The sequence below is a fragment of the Malaclemys terrapin genome, chromosome 23 (genome assembly GCF_027887155.1).
Source record: "Malaclemys terrapin pileata isolate rMalTer1 chromosome 23, rMalTer1.hap1, whole genome shotgun sequence".
Taxonomy (NCBI): domain Eukaryota; kingdom Metazoa; phylum Chordata; order Testudines; family Emydidae; genus Malaclemys; species Malaclemys terrapin.
In genome coordinates this window covers 17,893,693-17,913,584 of record NC_071527.1, presented here as the reverse complement: position 1 = coordinate 17,913,584, position 19,892 = coordinate 17,893,693, and the positions used below count along the sequence as shown (strand labels likewise).

Below are 19,892 nucleotides of genomic sequence, written 5' to 3'. Positions count from 1 at the left end.
AGCCCCCAGTGTTTATTTGTTACAGCTTTACGGACCCGACCCGCCCAAGCCCCATTCAAGAGACGGTGTCTCCGCACATGCGGTGCCGCCACCTCGCTGCCTGGCTTAGCACCGCCGGGGACCAGCATGTGTCTATGTGTAGCTTCCTTTATTGCGCCCTGTGCTTCACCCGCTCCAGGCTCCTTTCCCATCATCCCTTGCCATGCGCACAGTGGGCATAACGCCCTCCGATGCAGTGGTGCCCGGCTGTGGCGCCCGCCGCAGGGCCCTCGAGCGACAGGGCTGCCAAGCCGTCCCCTTGTGCCAGCTGCTTCCGGTTGCAGGGGTGATAGCAGGGTCCCCCAGCAGGTTGGCTGGACGGTCCTGCTCAGAGGATCCCGCCGGACATGCATGTGGGAGAGAGAGCAGACAGGTGGCTGAACAAGGCAGCCCAGGAATGCTGGTAAATAATTCAGCCAGACAGCTGATAGTGTCTCCAGATCATACCCAGCAACGCGGGCAGGGGCCGGGACAGGGGGGCGCGGGAGAGCTCTCTCAAGGGCGTCCAGACCCGGAACCGCTCCAGCTACCTCCGGGAAATCCACCTCCCTTGCCCAACGCTCCCTGCCTGTACCTTTCGCCTGAGCCCAAACCGGCCTAACCTGCTCTCCCGAGCCGCCCCCCCAAAGCCGCGCCGGGGAAGGCAGGGAGCTCAGTGCCAGCGTGAGGCGGAGGGAGAGATTTGATGATGCCGCGCCGTTGACTTGGTGAGCCACACGGTGAAGCGCTGGCAGTCCTGCCTAGCAGTGCCCCCTGGCTGGACGGAGGAGGGGACCCCGCCAGGGGTCTGCAAGCCTCACCCAGCCCACCCCACGCACCCCCGGGAGAGTCAGCGGCAGCTGGAGCAGCGGTAAGTGGAGGAAGGGAGGGACCGACTATCGCGGGCGCCTGTGAGCTGGGGACTAGGGGGGCGAGGGAGCAGCAGAGGGACAGAGACGGCTGCGCGGCCTTCGGGGGATAGGGACCGATCTCTCCCGAAGCTCCCACCAGGGCTTTGACCTCAAGGCCACTAGTTCAAATGCAGCCCAGGGCCAGAACGAAGCGCCCGGCCCCTCGGTGAGTGAAATGGGCTTGTTGGGTCTCAGGCCAGGTCCCAGTGGCGACGGAACAGCAAGTCGGAGTTAACCAGGCAGAGAGGCCGAAGTGCCAGACGGACCATGGAACCTGAGCTCATGCCTAGAGGGGGGCGGGCCCGTAGCAGCATGCGGGGAGGGGGGGTTACTGGCAAGCAGAATATTCCATTGTCCCCACACATTGGCTCGCCTGTGGTCTAGAACCCAGGAGTCCTGGCACCCCAGCACTAGTAACCACTAGACCCCACTCCCCTCCCAGCATGGGGGATAGAACCCAGCCCCCCCACTCTAATCACTAGACCGCACTGCCCTCCCAGAGCTGGGGATAGAACCCAGGAGTCCTGACTCCCAGCCTCCCGCCACTCTAACCACTAGACCCCACTGCCCTCCCAGAGCTGGGGATAGAACCCAGGAGTCCTGACTCCCAGCCCCCCCCCACTCTAACCACTAGACCTCACTGCCCTCCCAGAGCTGACTCCCACTCCTAAATCCAGAGCGGATCTAGGTGTGAATGGGAGCGGGAGGGTTTTTAGCTATTCAGCACTACCCAGGAAGTGCAGGACCGTCCTCTGCCACCTATCGGAATGGGGGAGACAGAGAGCCAAGATGCCCCTCGAAGACAAGGTGTAGACGGCTGAGCTGCCCGTGTGGGGGGGTCCTGCTGGCAAACTCCTTCTCCTCTCTCTGCTCAGCCCTGCGTTGTTCCAGGGACCATTCTCCTCCTCGCACCCGGAGGGCGCCCCCAGTGAGTTTGCTGGGCGGTGCAGGGGAAGGATGCTCTGCTCAGAGAGGGATGCAGACAACTTCGAAACCTGGGCAATTCCAGACCCCTCCACGTCTGAGCCCTTTACGACACCACACCTGGGCCCCCTGACTTGTGCATTGCAGGTCCTGGGCCGGATCCCCGGCTGCTGGAGCCCCAGCTAGGGAGCAACGCATGTGCCTGGCTCTGGCGAGCTCTGGTTCAATCCCCTGGCCAGGGCTCCTACAACACACACTCATTAGAGGTTATCTTCCCTCTTCAGCTGCTGTCCCTAGGAAGGAGCAAATCAGAAGTAATTAGTCTGAAGGCCTTGGAGCCCTGGCTAAGTGCCCTGCGGGGGAGCGGCAGGGAGGAGTGGTTGACTGCCGGAGCATCATACCAGGCCTCTGAGTGGAACAGGTTTCGGGGGACACTCCCTCCTTGATGTCTGGGGTGCCCGGGAGCCCTGCCAGGACTGGGGCTGGCTAATGACACCCTACTAGTCAGGGCTAGCCCTTGGGTTGGGCTCTCTGCTGACAGCTGGCCGGGGTAAAGCGCCGTCGGCCCTCATGGCTCTGCAAATAACCACAAGGATCCCGCTCTTGCTTGTTAAGCCCGTGGTAAGGAAGGGATCGGGATCTCCATTTATCGGATGGGGAAACTGAGGCACAGAGAGGCCAAGGGGCTTGCCCAGCGTCACTGTGAGTCCTGACTCCCAGCCCCCACTGCTTTAACCACTAGACACCACTCCCCTCCTGGAGACAGGATAGGACCCAAGAGTCCTGACTCCCAGCTCTCTGCTCTAACCACTGGACTCCCCTCCCTGAGCCAGAAATAGAACCCAGGTGTCCTGGCTCCCAGGTTTTTGTTCACGGAACGACGGAATTGGGTGGACCTGGCTGTAGTGAGTTTGACAGGTCTCAGTCCAGTTCAGCAAATGGGACACGGAGCCCAGACTGCTCTCAGCCCCTAGGGAAGGTCCCTCCAGGGGTGGGACGTAGCAGCTGTATAACAGTGCACAGCAACCCCACACAGGCCTGGCTCACCCAGCACTGACATGCAGCCACCTCTGGGGTGGGACGTGGCAGCTGCATAACAATACATTGCCCCGCGACGCAGGAATGGCTCACCCATCGACATGCAGCCACCTCTGGGGTGGGACGCGGCAGCTCGGTAGGAGCGCAGAGCATTGGCAGAGGGGGACAGTGAGTAGAAACAGAAGGCGGTTGGCTGCTGACCTAACAGAGAATTCACGCAGGCTAGAAACAAGGACTGGAGCCAGGTCAGCCTGTTGGCTGGAGTGCAGGGGCCTCTGGCTCGCTGCCTCTGCGGCCAGGTCTATTTGCTTAAATACACAGGGACTTCACTCCCGCTGGCCGGTCCCTTGCTCCCACCTCAGCTCTGGCAGCCGGTCTGTGGCTGGGGGCTGTCAGTAAAGCAAATGGATTTGAATTCGATTAGCAGCTGGGGAGAGGACCAAAGTAAAACGGCCGGGTGGGGGAGAAACAGAGCAAGCCAGAACAAAAAGACAAGGAGAGGGAAGGATAAACCAGGGCCTGGATCTTATATGTCTCTGTGGAGTCTCATCTTGAAGAATCTCTCTATACAGATCGCTTTGTGCAACAGTGCAATGCAGCCACCTCTGGGGTGGGGCGTGGCAGTGTAAAACGGTACTCAGGAATTGTGTACAGTGATCACTCTCCCAGCACTGAAATGCAGCCGCTTCTGGGGTGGGTCATGGCAGCTGCATAACAGCACACAGCAGTGCCACACAGGGCTGGCTCCCCCAGCACTGACATGCAGCCACCTCTGGGGAGCCTGTGTGTAGAAATGGACCCTGTCTGCATTAGAGTGCGTATGCATGGGGGGGAACGTAGCAAGCCTGGGACCCTGCCAGCATGGGAGAAGAGATGTGTTAGGTGAAGGAGGGATATGGCCTCATCCCACTCCCTTTCTCCCTGCTCTATGCTGACCCCGTGCCTGCCTCCTGGGATGTGTCCACGGCCCCCTCCTGCCCTGGGCCCCCTCCAGTCCAGCTCCCTGGCATCCGCCAGCCTCCGCTTTCCCTGATCCTGCAGTTTGTCAGCGTCCATTATTAACCTGGCTGCTGATGGGCATGGGGGGCGGGGGCTGGACAAGATGGCCTCAAGTAACCTCAGGGGCAAAGGGACCCAGCTCTGATCGGATACTGTCCCCCCCTCCTTCCCCATGGCCATTTCCCCACGCCTCTCCCTGCCAATGCCTGCCCTGACCAATCCTTGGGGGGGAGTCCTGCTGGGATAGCTTATTTCCCTCAGGGAACTGGTGTAAGCTGTATCAGCTCTTTTGCTGATACAAGCTGCTGTAACCCACCCCAGAGGCAGCTGCATTTCAGTCCTGGGGGATCCCTGTACTGTGCCGCTGTGCATTGGAATACAGCTGTTACACCTTCACTGGGGGGGGGTTTCTCTGGTCTAGCTCCACTGGCAAACCCTTTCTAGTGTAGACAGGAGTTCCTTGAGTGGCGCTCAGCCCGCATCTGGGCCCCTGTGTGTGGGGGTGTCGCAGTGTGTCTGTGTGTCTCTCGCGGTGTGTGTGTGTCGCTCAGGCTGTGGGTACGACAACACTGCACCGTGAACCCGGGTTCCCACTCAGGTTTGAGCCCAGTCCCCCTTCTGTCCACACACAAATCAGCCTGACTTGGGCCCGGAACCCCTCGGGACTTGGGCCCACGGCCCCTGCTAAGGAGGGTGGGTCAGAGCCGAGTCTTGCTGAGACTCGGGGCAGAGCCCTGTCACTTCGCAGTATGGAGGCCGGTCGAACCGCAGCCCTGAGCCGGAGGGTCGGCGGAGCAGTGTGGACACGTTAGTGCGGCCGTGAGACCCGGGTCTGGCAAGGGTAATGCTGCCGTGTGGCCGGACGCCCAGGCACGGGCACGGAGCCAGCGAGTCTCCCAGCACGGATCCCGCTCTCCGCTGGGTCTCAGCGTCTGTCTGTCCGTCTCACGGCGCGGCTGCGTCTTGGCGCGTGTTGATGGGGAGGGGAGTGGGGATGGGGCGCCCAGAGGCGCTGGTGGCTCCACTCCCTTCCCCTCCCAGGCCCTGCCGGCCTCGCGCTGTCAGCCCTTCGCAGTGTGTTTGTCTGTGTGTCTATCACCCACCGCAGCCCCAGGCACCTGGGCCGGGTTGTGGGGAGGTGACGCTCACCCTCCCCGGGGTGACTTGGCCCCCAGAGAGGAGCACAAAGGGGGCCCAGCCTACAGCTGAACGTGCTAGGACCTGACGGGGTCCCTCTGCCCTGCCTAGGACCCCCCCACGGGGGAAGCTCTGGCCCCACTTCAGTAACCAGAGCCCCTGTTGCCAAACCCTCTTCCTCCAAACCTCCCAGGGCAGAGGGGCAGGACGGGGTCCCCACTCCATCTCCTCCCAAGCCCCTGCCTCCTGCACAGAGCTGGGGGGAGGTGTGGGCAGCTCCAGGGCCGATGGCAATAGATGATGTGCCCCCTCCCCTGCTCTGCCCCTGCTCTCTGTGCCCCACACAGGGCAAGCTGCATGGGGCAAGGCCCCTCTGCTGCACCCTATTCCCGACCTGGCCCCTCCCCAGAGCAGAGATCCCCCCCACCCCTCCCCATACACACACCAGCCCCTTCCCTGGAATTTTTGCCCAGCTGGGGACCAAGACCAGGATCCTGCCAGCATCCCAAACGCCCGGGGTCCATCTGCCCCCGGTGATGCCCCCTCCAGCCCCTCCCAGTGCCTCCCATACCAGCCAGATGCCCGCTCTGCTCCCCATTCTGTTCTCCCAGTGCTGCCACTCCCCTGGGCTCCTCTGCACGGCACATGGGGGGCTCTGGGTTTCCTCCTCCCATCCCTCTGCTGAACGCTGCCTCTGGGGCAGGGGCAGAGGAAGTGGCAGGCTGGCTGCAGTGCCCCCTACTGGGAGAGGCCAGGACTGACGTGGCCAGGAGCTCGCCCCCCCAAAACCAGCACCTCCTGCTGGGAAAGGCCGGGACTGGGATTGCAAACAGAGCGACTTTGATTCGGCTGGGGGGGGGAAGTGCCAGCTGATTTTCTAAACAGGTGTGAACTGATTTTTTAGCTCAGAAAGGCCTTGTGGGGGTGCAGAGGGGAGTGGAACCCCCCCCCAATGCAGCGTGGTCCCAGCTCTCGCTCTCTGGCAGGGGAATCTGAGGCCGAGAGCAAGTTTGCAGCCCCCTTCGTCCTGTCCAGACTTGCTGCTGAATCCCACAAATGCTTCTCGCCGGGGCGGGAGGCGGGAGGAGGGGAAGGGCCCCAGAGAGAGGGAATGGGAGAGGGCGGGAGGGAGGGAAAGAAGTGCAGGAAAAGGAGCACGTGAAGGAGGGATAGAGGGGCAGGAACGGAGGAGAAAGCTGGAGCCGCTCGACCTTTGGCCAGCCTCGGTTTGTCTTTCAGAGGGAAGATGGCAGAGAGCTCCCTGTACACGCAGCGCCTAGAGGCCATCGTGGTGAGTGGACCCCTCCCCACCCCCAGGGACCCCGGCCAAGACAGGACTAGGGCCCTTGGCTGGAACTGGGCACAGGAGAGGCCCACAGCTGGTGCCCCGGGGGCAGTGGCAGGGACAGAGGAATCCAATTGGACAGAGGACAAATATGCCTCCGAAAGCCGGAGAATGGAGCAGCCGGGAGATCCCCCCACAGCCAGCGCTCCTGCCCCGCTCCCCACAGCGCCCCCTGCTGGGAGAGACTGGCACTGGACTAGCCACGCGCTCCCCCCACAGCCAGCCGTCCAGCTGTCCAGGCAACAGGTGCGGGGCGGAGGGGGACTTAGTCCAGTTTCTGTGCCTGCTGGAGCTGACCACCGGCCTGTTCGTCACAGTGGTGACCTTCTGTCTCTGCAGGCCCATGGGCTGGGCTGAATCCTGGAGCCAGGAAGCTCTTAGCAGCCAGGGGAGTAACTTGAGCCCGGCTCCCCCCGACTCCTCCCCCCCCCCATCATTAACAGATCAATTATTCAGCAGGCCGTGTGGCTCCAGAAACAGCTTTTCTCCAGTCCAGGCCTTTCAGGCTGAGAGAGGGACCTGGAGGCCGGCCCAGCCGAGCCCAGCGCAGCACCCTGGGAAAGGGGGGTGGGGGAGAAGGGGGATCGGGCAGGGGCCGGGATGGAGCAGCAGGCATGTGGGGGTAGCGATATGCATGGGCCCACATGACATGGACATGGGTGTGAACAGCATTTGTACCATGGCATGTGCACACGGGGTGAATAGTGTTAGGAACACGCGTGTGCACAGAGGTTGTGATGCAGCAGGCAGAGGCATGTGCACAGGGCAATGAAGAGCAACAGAGACACGTGTGTGCACGAAGGCAAACGGCAACAGGGACACACATGGGCATAGAGGCATGAAAAGCAGCGGGGACACACACGTGCACTCAGAAAATGAACAGAAGCAAGGACGCATGTGCACGGGTGGTGAACAGGGTCAGGGAAAACACATGTGTGCATGGGCTGAATAGTGTCAGGGACACACATGTGCATTCAGTGGGTGAACAGCAGCAGAGACACACGTGTGCATGAGTGAATAGTGTCAAGGACATGTGTGTGCACACGGAGTGAACAGCAGCAGGGACACGTGTGTGCATGGGTGACTAGTGTCAGAGACACACGTGCATTCAGAATGCACAAAAGCAAGGACACGTGTGTGCATGGGTGGGGAACAGGGTCAGGGACAACACGTGTGCAGATGGGTGAATAGAGTCAGGGACACGCGTGTGCACTCAGTGGATGAACAGCAGCAGGGACACATGTGTGCACTCGGAATGCACAGAAGCAAGGACACGTGTGTGCATGGGTAGAGAACAGGGTCAGGGACAACACACGTGTGCAGATGGGTGACTAGTGTCAGGGACACTCATGTGCACGCGGGGAGAACAGCAGCCAGGACACGCGTATGCATGGGTGACTAGTGTCAGGGACACGCGTGTGCACGCGGGGAGAACAGCAGCAAGGACACGCATGTGCATGGGTGAATAGTGTCAGGGACATGCGTGTGCACTCGGAATGCAGAGAAGCAAGGACACACATGTGCAGATGGGTGACTAGGGTCAGGGACACGCGTGTGCACTTGGAATGCACAGAAGCAAGAACACGTGTGTGCAGGGTGGCGAACAGGGACAGGGACAACATGCGTGTGCAGATGGGTGACTAGTGTCAGGGACACGCGTGTGCCCGCGGGGTGAACAGCCGCAGGGACACGCGGGTGCCCTGGTCCGGGTCTATCCCGTGCCCGCTCCGCAGGGTCCCCACTGGCCGCGCCAGGGTTACAGCCCCGGCGCCGCAGCCCGGGCCGCCCGCGGGAGCGCACGTGGCTCCCCCCGCCCAGGGCCCTTTGTCCGCGGCTCGCCGCGTCTGGCCCCGCAGGGCGGCGGCTCCAGCCTCACTGCTGCTGCTCCCCGGCTGCAGGGGCGGCGCAAGGTGCAGGAGCGGATCCTCCGGACGCGCCGGGAGCTGGAGGAGGAGAAACTCCGAGCCCAGCAGCTCAAGGTACCGGGAGCGGGGGCGGTGGGTGAGGTCTGTGGGGGGTGTTAGGGGAGCTGGGGGGTGAGGGGGTGGGGTCTCCTGTGGGGGTGCTTGGGGGGATGGGAGGTGTTAGGGGGGTGGGGTCTCCTGGGGGTGAGGGAGGGGGTCTGTGGGTGGTAGGTGACTTGCGGGGTGGGGTCTGTGGGGGGTGTTAGGGGACATGGGGGGGGTCTGTGGAGGGTGGGTGGGGGTTAGGGGGTCTGGGGGGTGTGGTCTTCTGGGATGTGAAGGGATGTAGGTGGCATCTGTGGGGTCGGGGGGGGTGTTAGGGGACCTTGTGGTTGGGGATGTGGTCTTCTGGGGTGGGGTCTGCTGGGGGTCAGCCCAACAAAGGGGTGCTGGGGTCCCTGGCTGCCTTGGGAGTTGTGGGGGCAGGGATTGCTTGCCAGCATGGGGTGCTGGCTGCTGGGGGATTTGGGGGGTGACAGGTTCCTGCACAGGGACACCCCCCCCCCATAGGGTGGTGGCTACCTCAGCCCTGCTCTGTGCAGCACATGGCAAACCCCTTGGCACTGATGTGAGCTGGGGGGAGGGGCCACGTGCATTTTGCTCAAGGTGGGGAAGCAACTCCCACCACCCCACTTTTCCTGTCCTGGGGTCCACCCATGGCACAGATCCTATTACCAGTCAGAGGCCACCGGCAGCCTGGCTCCTGGGGCAGGTGGAGCCACCTGCCAGGTGCTGAAGTGCCACGGGCCACTGAACCGGAGCGTGTGTGTGGATGCGGTGCAGGCGTGTGTACACGTGTGTGCGGCTGTGGCTGTCCACGTGTGTGCATGTGCATTTGTGTGTCCATGCCTGTGCACGTGTGTGCATCCCTGGTCAGGCATTGTGCACGAAGCATGAGTAGCAGTAGGGTCACAGGTGTAGTCGGTGTGTGCGTGTCTGTATGTCCCCGTGTACATGTATGGACGCTATACTTGGACACACGTGTGCATGGAGCAGGAGCAATGGCAAGGAGACGTGGGCTGGGGGGGTGAGGAGCTGTAATAGAACACATGGGGCGTGTCCATGTGACTGCGTGACAGCATGGGTGCATGGCTGTATGGCGCTGGGGGGACACGTGGGTACATGTGGCCTCGATCCGGGGCGTGGGGGGAGGGGCCGGCTGATAGAGAATGTTCTGCTCTCTTCCACCCCACCCCCCCAGAGGAAGTCCCTGCGAGACCAGTGGCTGATGGAGGGGTCGTGTCTGCCCCCCGAGAACAACCCCACCTCCCCACTATGGCAGACACAGTCCCGCATCCAGGAGCTAGAGCAGGACCTGTCCAGGTAAGGAGAGGGCAGTGGGTACGTCGCAGGGGAGATCTGCAGCGGGCCTCTTCCCCGGGAGGGATCACAAAGTGTTTTACATGCTTCCCCCAGCACTGAAATGCAGCCACCTCTGGGGCGGGGCTTGGCAGCTCTTTAACGGCCACACAGCAATGCAGCACTGGGGAATTACTCATTCAGCCTGGAGCTACAGCCACCTCGCAGGGCAGGGCAGGGCTGCTGATTAACTCCCACCCAGCAAACTGCCTGGGGATTGCTCGATGGATGCTGAAATGCAGCCATCTCTGGGGTGAGGCGTGCAGCTGTTTAACAGCCCCCCAGCAGTTCGGGGCAGGAAGGAAGATCTGATGGGGATTTTAGGGAAGCAAGGTGAAAGCAGCCAGATTTGGAATTGGGGACTGGCCGGCCAAACTTTTGTTGGGGGACATGAGCCCTCCGTACTTCACCCCCTCCCCTGCCTGGACCGGAAGAAGTAGGCGGGTAAAACACAGCAAAGGAATCTGACATTTACAAAGCAGACAAACTGTCTTCGTGACAGCTTCTGTGGTTTCAGACCAAGCGCTGAGGGAATCAAAAGGCGGACACGGGGCGGGGAGGTGACTGCATGCCGAGTAAGCAGCACTGCGCAGGATTAAATCACCGCTCAGAACAACGGGCAAGACGAGGCACAGCTGAGCAAGCTGCACGCGTTGCATTTGGACCCTGGAACTTTTTATCCCTGTGCACGGCAGGGACCCCCGCCCTGGGGTCCATCCATCTAAAGGGGCCTTTGAGATCTCTCTGCCCAATCGGAGCTGTTTTCACCCAGCAATCTCACAGCGCTTCGCCAGGGCAGGGGGAAACTGAGGCACAGAGCAGGGCAGTGACTTGCCCAGGGCCACAGGGTGAGGCAGGAGCAGAGCTGGGAATGGAACCCAGGAATCCTGACGCCCAGTCCCCCCGCTCTAGCCTCTAGGTTTACAGTTGCTCGGACCAGGGCGTCCCTCCCCCGGCTCCCCCTTCTCTATCGTGTCAAACATAAGCTGCTTGTCGTCTCTTTCCCGGCCTCTCCCCACCGGACCAATTGTCTCTCATTGAGCTGCCAACTCCCGGCTCCAGCGTCCGCCTGGACCCTTTGCAAACCAGCCCCGCGGTGCTTTCTCCCTGCTTGGGAGCAGCTCCCCGTAACCCCCTAGAAGCGTCTCATTATCCACCTGCAAATGCCTCCCCTTTGCCGGGAGGCCTGCAACCAACCTGAGAAGGGCTGAGCTGAGCTGGGCTTGTTTCCTTGGGCTGCCTGCCTGTCTGTAACCAGCTGGTGTCTCTTGCCCCAGACATAGATCGGACGCTCTCTACAGCACCTACCACAATGCTGGGACGCCTAGGCTTTCCCGTAATACACCTAATCATAGCCAGAGATTTTGCTGCTTCTCAGGTCACCCAGGAGACCTGACTCCCAGGCCCCCTTGCTCCAACCCCTGTGCATGGGAACACGTAACAAACCAGAAGGATATTGGCAACGTGATCTAATGTCAATGTGCCCATTTATACAGAACCCGCCATTTCAACCAGCCGGGTTAGAAAAGCCAATGAAACTGGCGTGCACATGGGAATAAACTGGCAGGGGTGTGTGCGTGTGAATGCACATGCTAGTTAGGGAGACACCCCTTCAGTCTGGCCCGTGGAATCGGAACTGTTCGCCTATGTGGCTTAGCCCCAATACTGCTCCCAAATAAAGGAGATTTCCCTTTTGATCAGGGTTCCCTTGCATCAGGTGCTGCCCAGACATAGTGAGGGACAGTCCTTGCTCCAGAGAGCTCACAGGCTAAATACATAAAGGATGGGAGGGGAAACTGAGGCACGATGAAGGGAAACATCTTGCCAGGGATAGAACCCAGGTGTCCTGACTTGCAGGGGCCTGTACTTTAGTAAGAGGCCAATGGGGTTTTTACCCCCAACAGGCAGGGGCCAGCGCAAAATTCTACATGGCCGAACTGAGCTCAGCTTCTCTGCTTTCCGGCCTGGGAGCCTGGTTGTGGCCGGGGAGCAGGGTCGGCCCCAGTCCCCACGGAAAGGGACCCAGCCTGGGAGCTTTTCTCTCCCTCTCTCTGCAGCCTCCAGTCCCAGATGCAGCAGCTGGATAACCCGGAGCATCACGGCAGGCCCCACGAGGCCTTGGAAGATGCCAAGCAGCCAGCAGGAGGCAGCTGTGAGGTAATGCAGCGGGGCAGGAGGAGGGGGAGCGCATGCTGCAACAGGAGCTGTGGGGCAGGGGGCTGCACGCCATACCCAAGCCAGGGGGAGCCCCCCTCTGCGTGCTCCCAACGATTAACTCCTGGGTGGGCACATGGGGCGGGTAAGAGGGCAGCAGGGGATGGGACAGGCTCAGTCCCCCTGAAGATCTAGTGGGGTCCCTCTGTGGTTATGCAGACAGCATAGCCCGGTGGTGAACGTGCTGCCTGCGGGGGGCAGAGTCTCCTAACCCCCACCCAGCCCTCCCCTGCTACTCAAGGGGAGTCGGACCCCTCTGCCCCCTGGCCTGGCTTGGTGCCATTTCATTGAACCTGGCGGCTAAAAACACAATACTGGTTGTGCCCTGACATGCAAATCATTCTGGCCACTGACCAGACGGGGCCCTGCCACCTATTGTAATTACCCCTGGACAGGCCACTGGCCGGCTAAGTTGGGGGGGCTTTCGGCCTCAACAGTCCGCCCCTGCTGAGCGGCTCCTGTTCTATCCCTTTCCCTGCCTGGGGTTGTCTCGTCTCTACGGTTTATCGCCTAAATTCTTCCCCCAGGCCTGTGTCTGAGCCTCTGGCCTCTTTTCAGGACTCCTGGGTTCTCCTTATGTTTCCTTTGGGCTTCGATCGCTTCCTTCTTGGGCTGCAAAAACAACCCCAGAGGAGGCAAAACTGACCCCTGGCAAACAGGAGGCCGGAGCCATTCTGGGCCAATACATTGTCCCCAGTCCCCTCCCCAAGCTGTCCCCCCACCCCCTAAGGCGCCCGTGTCTCTCTTTCAGGCCCGGGGGGCTGGCTCTGCTTCGGCAGGTGAGTTGTTCCCTGTTGGCTGGGAAAGCGGCCGGGGCTGGTTTCCCCAGGGGGTCATGGCTAGGTCCCTTCCTGAGGCTCGGGGGGGCTCAAGGGGTCGAGGCTCAGGGAATGGGGGGGGGTTGGTGTCAGCCGCAGGATGTGAGCTGGCGATGGGATGGTGCCGCAGCGTGTGGGGAGGGAGTGGGACCCCACAGCTCAGGTCGTGGGGGCCTGGGGGCCTGGGGGAGTAGCCGGCTGGGGAAAGCCTGCATTCCCAGAAGCTGACCACGTGGGCAAGAGAGGGGAACGGCCCCTGCTCTGCGGGCTTGTCCCAGGGCTGCCCATGGAGCCTGGAGGCTGGTGACTGGGGAGGGGGCGTCCCAATGTAATATCAATGGGGCAGGGAGGCTCCTCTCCCCATAGGGGGTCCCTCTGGGGCAGGGCAGAAGAGGGAGAGCGCAGGAGAGCCGGTCTTGGTGATCGACCCGGCCTCCTTTCTCTTCCAACCAAACCCAGGTGGGGGGGGTTGTGGCTGCGAGACCGAACCTGCCCTCCGCCTGGCTCCAGTGCCCCCCAAGAGGGCCATGCGAGCGGCAGCCCGGGAGACCCTGGAGAACGGGGATGTGTCGAGAGCAGGTGAGCGTTCGGACGGGGCGGGGCACCATCACTCCCAGAGCCCTGGCCCGGGAGCTAGGCCAGTACTACAGGGCAGCCGGGGCCAAATCGCAACCTGGGGATTCCTGCATGGGAAGTGGTTAGAGCAGGGGGCTGGGAGCCAGGACTCCTGGGTTCTATCCTGGCTCGGGGAGGGGAGTGGGGTCTAGTGGTTAGAGCAGGGGGCTGGGAGCCAGGACTCCTGGGTTCTATCCCGGCTCTGGGAAGGGAGGAGGGTCTAGTGGTTAGAGCAGGGAGCTAGGAGCCAGGACTCCTGGGTTCTATCCTGGCTCGGGGAGGGGAGTGGGGTCTAGTGGTTAGAGCAGGGGGCTGGGAGCCAGGACTCCTGGGTTCTATCCTGGCTCGGGGAGGGGAGTGGGGTCTAGTGGTTAGAGCAGGGGGCTGGGAGCCAGGAGTCCTGGGTTCTATCCCGACTCTGGGAAGGGAGGAGGGTCTAGTGGTTAGAGCAGGGGGCTGGGAGCCAGGACTCCTGGGTTCAGATCTCAGCTGGGGGATGGAAGGTTGGCGCAATGGGGAGAGGAGGGTACTGGGAACCAGTATCCTCGGGTTCCTTTCCTGACTCTGCCACAACTTCCCCAGGTGGCCTTGGGCCATTCTCCTAGTGAACCATTCCACGTAGGGCCCCTAAGGACACCACGGCTGGCTCTCCGCTACCCCTCTTTGGGGCCAGGGTGTTACATAAAACCCCTTACGGAGTCCCCAAAGAGAGTCAGTTTATAACCCCCAGATCTAGAGCCTCCATCACTTCCTCTCAGAGACATCCCCCGCTATTCCCCTGGCCCTCAGCTCCGGCTCAGAAGACAGTAGGCAACTCCGGCCTTCAGCCTGGCAAACTCCTCTGGTACCTTCAGCCTTCCCCCAGGGCCCTTTACATCCTCCTGCCAGGATCTCTTCCCTCTCTGATTCTCCTGGATCCCTCATAGCCCCAGCTGCTGCCCCCGCCCCCTTGATTGGCCCAATTGGGCACAGCTGTACCCTATGTCACAGGAAGCAGGTCCAGCTCCTCTGTGCTGACAAGTCACCTCCCTGTTTGTGCCTCAGTTTCCCCACCAGTCACATGGGACCGATCTCCCCCCGGTGCCCAGCGTGGGGCGGCTCAGGCCAGAGAGGTCTGTGAAGCGCTCTGTAATGCAGGGAGGCGAAGGGGCAAAGCCCATTGATCCCTGCAGTAATGACCACCTCCAGCCGGGGGGCCTCCTGCTTGGGGACGGGTCTGAAGGATTCCCCCAGGTGATGCTGTTGTCTAGAGACCAGTATCTCCTCAGCCACCTTGGGACAGGTCCCCCTCCCCCTGGGGCCATGGGGAGAGATCCAAGGGGCTGACCCATGTTCTCTTTTGCCTTCAAGGTCCCTTTGGCGTGGAGGGTGTTGGCCCTGGGGAGGGCAAGACTGACGCCAGCTCTGCGGCTCCGGGAACTCAGGATGACGGGGCGGGGGCGTCCGCCAAGCAGCCGGAGAAGCTGGGTGTGGGCAAGGTGGAGATGATCATTAGAAACCACCTGGGCCAGGAAGTGGGCAGCATGGACGCCATCGGGCGGACGTCCCCGGAGACGGAGGGGGAAGCTCCCCGGGGAGAGAATGGGTTGGAGGAGGCTTGGGACGGAAGGACCGAGCGGGAGCCGCAGAGCCCGCCCGCCCTTGTGAGTGACGCCCTGGACAGTGGGATGGAGGAGAGCGTGGCAGGGGAAGGGAGCAGAGAGGGGCCGGAGGGGGAATCCGGGGCACAGGACGGGGAGGCGCAGGCCCTGCCGGATGAGAACTGCTGCCTCGATTCCCCGAGGCCCGAGCCGGACGGGGAGCTGGAGGAACCGAGCGGGGTCGTGGAAGAGCGGGAGATCTCGGCTGAGCCTGCCAGGGGAGCCACGGGAATGGAGGCAGCAGAGGCTGCCCAGAGGGCTCAGCGCAGGGCAGCAGAACCAGAGAGGCCGGAGGAGCTGGGACCCACCCAGGGGAGAGGCCCTATGTGGCAGGGGCCCGCTAGGGAACCAGAGCGTCAGGTGTCCCCCGGGGCAGAGCGTCCCCAGGCTGCAGGGATGGGGGAAGGAGCAGAGACAAAGGCTTATTCGCAGGACCAGATCCCCTCCCCCCAAGAGTCTAAAGGAGCTCTGCAGGACCAGATCCCAGCTCTGCAGGACCGGATCCCCTCCCCCCAAGAGGCTAAAGGAGCTCTGCAGGACCAGATCCCAGCTCTGCAGGACCAGATCCCAGCTCTGCAGGACCGGATCCCCTCCCCCCAAGAGGCTAAAGGAGCTCCGCAGGACCAGATCCCAGCTCCGCAGGACCAGATCTCCTCCCCCCAAGAGGCTAAAGGAGCTCCACAGGACCAGATCCCAGCTCTGCAGGACCGGATCCCCTCCCCCCAAGAGGCTAAAGGAGCTCTGCAGGACCAGATCCCAGCTCTGCAGGACCAGATCCCCTCCCCCCAAGAGGCTAAAGGAGCTCTGCAGGACCAGATCCCAGCTCTGCAGGACCAGATCCCAGCTCTGCAGGGCCAGATCCCCTCCCCCCAAGAGGCTAAAGGAGCTCCGCAGGACCAGATCCCATCAGTTGTCCAGGACCAGACCCCTTCCTCTCTGCAGGAGGCTGAAGTATCTATGCAAAACCAGATCCCAACTGAGCAGGACCAGATCCCATTGTCTCTGCTGGAAGTTAAAACATCTCTTCAGGGCCAGATCCTCTCACCACAAGAGGCTAAGGCAGCGCTCCAGGACCAGATCCCTTTCTCTCTGCAGGAAGCTAACGCATCTCTCCAGAACCAGATCCCATCTCCCCAAGAAGCTACAGTAGCTCTGCAGGACCAGATCCCTTCCGCTCTGCAGGACCAGATCCCTTCCGCTCTGCAGGAAGCTAACGCATCTCTGCAGGACCAGATCCCTTCCTCTCTGCAGGACCAGATCCCTTCCTCTCTGCAGGAAGCTAACGCATCTCTCCAGAACCAGATCCCATCTCCCCAAGAAGCTACAGTAGCTCTGCAGGACCAGATCCCTTCCTCTCTGCAGGACCAGATCCCTTCCTCTCTGCAGGAAGCTAACACATCTCTGCAGGACCAGATCCCTTCACCGCACGAAGCTAAACATTTATTCCACAGCCAGATCTCCTCCAGCCAAGAGCCAATCCCTGCCCTTCATGGGGAGCTACCACTTACCCCACGGGAGTTGCCATCCGGCAGAGCACCAGCCCTGGAGCAGGTGCCTTCCCGACCCAGGGAGAGCATGGCCCTGAAAGGAGGCAGCGGCACTGGCCCGGTTCCATCGACTGCAGAAGAAACCACCGAAAACCTGGGGAAGCTCCACCCGGAGCAGCAGCCTCTGCTCAAGGAAGCCTCTGGGCTCCGGACGGGCCAGAAGGCGCCACTAGATCCCGTGGCCAGGAGCCTGCAGCCGGGAGCTGGCACCTTGAAGTCGCTGGCAGCTGTGAGCCCAGAGGCCCCGACATACACCACCGCCTCTGCCAACACCGCCTCTCCGTGCCAGGGCAGGAGCGCCACCACCTCCCGGCCGGGAGACGGGCAGGAGACGGGCAGACGCAAGCAGAAGACGTGCCAGTGCTGCTCTGTCATGTGATCCCGGGCGCTGGGATGGGGCGGCGAGAGCCCCAGCCGGAGACTGGCTGAGCAGAGGGACCTTGCTCCGGTGACTGGGGGCCCATGCAGCTGCAGCTCAGCCCCTGGTGTTTGAATTCCCCCAGGGAGGCTGTGCATTTGTACCACCTGATGTTTTCCTATGGAGAGGTGCCTGGGGTAGGCAGTTAGTTGGGGGGGCACCTGTCTCCTGCTGGCAAGACGTGGTTGCTGCGCTAATTTCACGTCTGATTGGTTCTGTCCCAAGCCCCTGCACAGAGGGGTCCTTTTCCTTCCGTCTCTGCCCCTCTCTGGAGCTCCGAGTGCTGGGCAAAGGGGGGAGGGGCGGGGGTCTCCTGTTCCTGGGTGTTCAGGGCCCCAGCTCACACTTCTGCACACGCCTGTATATACGCACGCTCGCCCCCCCCCGCATGAATGCACATGCATGCACACACGCCCCTGCCCGAATACAAACCTCTGCATACAAACACGTGTACACGCGCCCGGTCTCCCGCACACCCCTGACTATGCAGACAAGCCCCCAGGTACAAATACATGCTCACAAGTGCATGTACACCTCCCCCCCCCCCCAGTACAGAAGTACACACGGACACAATGCTTACCCCTCTGCACACAGACACTGCACACGCATCACAGCCCAGACCGCTGCACTCACACACACAGGCCCCACACAATCGCAGGTGCACTGGGGCACACTGGCAGGCACCTGGCCAGAGGCCGGTGCACACCCAGACGTACACACGCCAGCACGTGGGATCGCTCAGCGTCCAGCTGAGCTGGGCACGGCCCGGCTGCCTGCTCCCCAACACGTCTTGGCCGAGAGACCTTTCCCAGAGTCATCGCCGCGCCCCAGAAACCGCCTCCTCCCACAGTCCTCAGCACAGCTTTCCCGCGCCTGCATCTGCCCCTTGCAGGACCAAACCCCCTTTCCCAGCTCTGGCTCGGGCAGCCCTGGAGCTCAGTAATGGGACAGGCTGGAGCCGGCTGAGGTATTTCGGTGTCCTGGAGGATCTGGGCATCAGTAGAACAGCCCCCAAAGCTGGGTTTGTCTCTCCCCCCCCCCCCCCCCCCCTTTAACCCGCTCTTGTTTGGAATCAGGGAGTGTGAGCCAGGCACGCGGGCTGGCCTTGAGCCGTCCAGCAGGGGTCAGTACTGAGTGATTCGCCATTAAAGTCACTTTCCATGGGAAGCTGCTGTTTGTGAGTGTGTGGGGGAGACCAGACCGCAAGTGTGAACAATCGGGACGGGGGTGGGGGGGAATAGGAGCCTATATAAGAAAAAGACCCAAAAATCGGGACATCTGGTCACCCTACCCACTGAGGGCCTGCTGGGTGCTGTGCCCGCCTCTGCCATTTTACTACTGGGTGACGTGGACAAGTCCCGGCCCCTCTCTGGCCTCAGTTTCCCCTCCCACCCTCTTTGTCTCGGTGAGCGTTGCCGGGCAGGGACTGTCCCTCAGTGTGTGTCTGTGTAGTGCCCAGCCCAGCGAGACCCAGCGCCCAGCCTGAAGGGGACTTTGATCTCGGTCGGGGTCTGTGCCCTGATCTAATAATAGGGGCTGATCCCCATTTCAGAGAGGGGAAGGCTGACCTAGGGAATCGCTGCTTCCTCGGCAATACGCCCTCCCTCCCCGTCCTGAGAATAGGGCTCCTGGGTTCTGGCCCAGCTCTGGGAGACAAGTGGGGTCACGCGCATTGCAGCAGTCAGAACCCTGCCTCCTGTGCTTAGCTCTCTAGTGAGGGTGGGAGGCTGGATTGCTGGGTTCTAGCCCCAGCTATGGGAGGAGAGTGTGGTGTAGTGGTTAGAGCAGGACTGGCCTGGGAGTCAGCGACTCCAGATTTACACCCCAGCGCATCCTTGGACCCCGGTGCTGTTACTCCAGCTTTGCAGCCCTGGTTCCATGTCTGGGCTTGTCTTCTCGCGAGGGGCTGCCCAGATTTCAGCCCTCAGAGCAGCCCCCAACTGCGGACGGGGGCAGCAGCTCCGAGCTGCTGTTTGCCCCCAGTGCTGCAGTCCGGGCCGTGACAGCGGGAGACCAGACTCACGCCCCGCCCCGGTCTCTGCCAGTATAGACTGTCCCGTCACCCAGGGCCCTGCTGCCGCCTTCACCCTCATGAAACCTTCCCCCAGGGCCAAATCTCCCCCCTGACGAGCTGCCAGCTCCGAGCACATCCCAGCAAGGGGTGCTGGGCAGACGTCACCGGGTGATGCTCAGCGTCTCGCCTGAGCCTGGATTGTCCGTTTTAAATGCTTACAGAGCCGCTGGATCCCCAGCTGGTGTAGATCAAGGCAGTGTCATTGGCCCTGGCCGCTGAAAGAAATCAGTGGGAATTCAGCACTGGGAGCTTCCCAGGGGCGGAGGGGGGTCCAGCTTTCCCCACAGGTGGGAATTCAGCACATCCCCGTGAGGCTGCGGGGGTTAAAGTCAAGTGAATTGAGATCGGATGGGGGGGGGCAGATCTCCTTCTTCTCTCTACTCAATAGGCTGGGCATGAAATTCAAACTGCCCCCCCCCTGCCTTGGTTTGATGTCTGCCAAGTGTTGGCCTCATGCTTAAGGTCCTTAGTAGGGACTCAGGACACCTGGATTCAATTCCTGACTTATCGCCTCACTGTGTGACCTCGGACAAGTGACTTCATGGCTGTGTGCCTCAGTTTCCCTCGTTTAGACTGTGAGCTTTTCCGGGGAGGGCTTGTGTCATTGTGTCCGGGCAGCGCCCAGCCAGACGGGGCCCTGTGGCTGCCCATCATTGCAGCTGGAAAGCACGGAGGATTGTTACCAGTCAGCTGTAGCAAGGAGACTGGAACTCAGCTCCTGGCGCTGAAGGGGAATCGCTGTGAGCAATGCAGGGCCTATGACACACAGCTAAGCCAAAGCAGCAGAGGGCAGTGGCGTTACCTGCGTTAGCCAGCTTGTTACAATATTAAGGGGTTCACCTCATTGGTCCCACATGGGGGGGGTCTCTTC

At 61.6% G+C, this 19,892-nt stretch overlaps 1 protein-coding gene across 1 annotated transcript; it reads left to right on the top strand.

Moving 5' to 3' along the window:
• The first annotated feature begins 341 nt into the window (after positions 1-341).
• PALM3 (paralemmin 3) lies at positions 342-17,991 on the top strand. Its single transcript, XM_054012710.1, has 8 exons — positions 342-889; positions 6,267-6,318; positions 8,271-8,351; positions 9,538-9,659; positions 11,753-11,852; positions 12,661-12,688; positions 13,187-13,306; positions 14,693-17,991. Exons 2-8 carry the CDS (start codon positions 6,274-6,276, stop codon positions 16,906-16,908), a joined length of 2,712 nt encoding a protein of 903 aa, XP_053868685.1. The 5' UTR covers positions 342-889; positions 6,267-6,273; the 3' UTR covers positions 16,909-17,991.
• Positions 17,992-19,892: the final 1,901 nt, after the last annotated feature.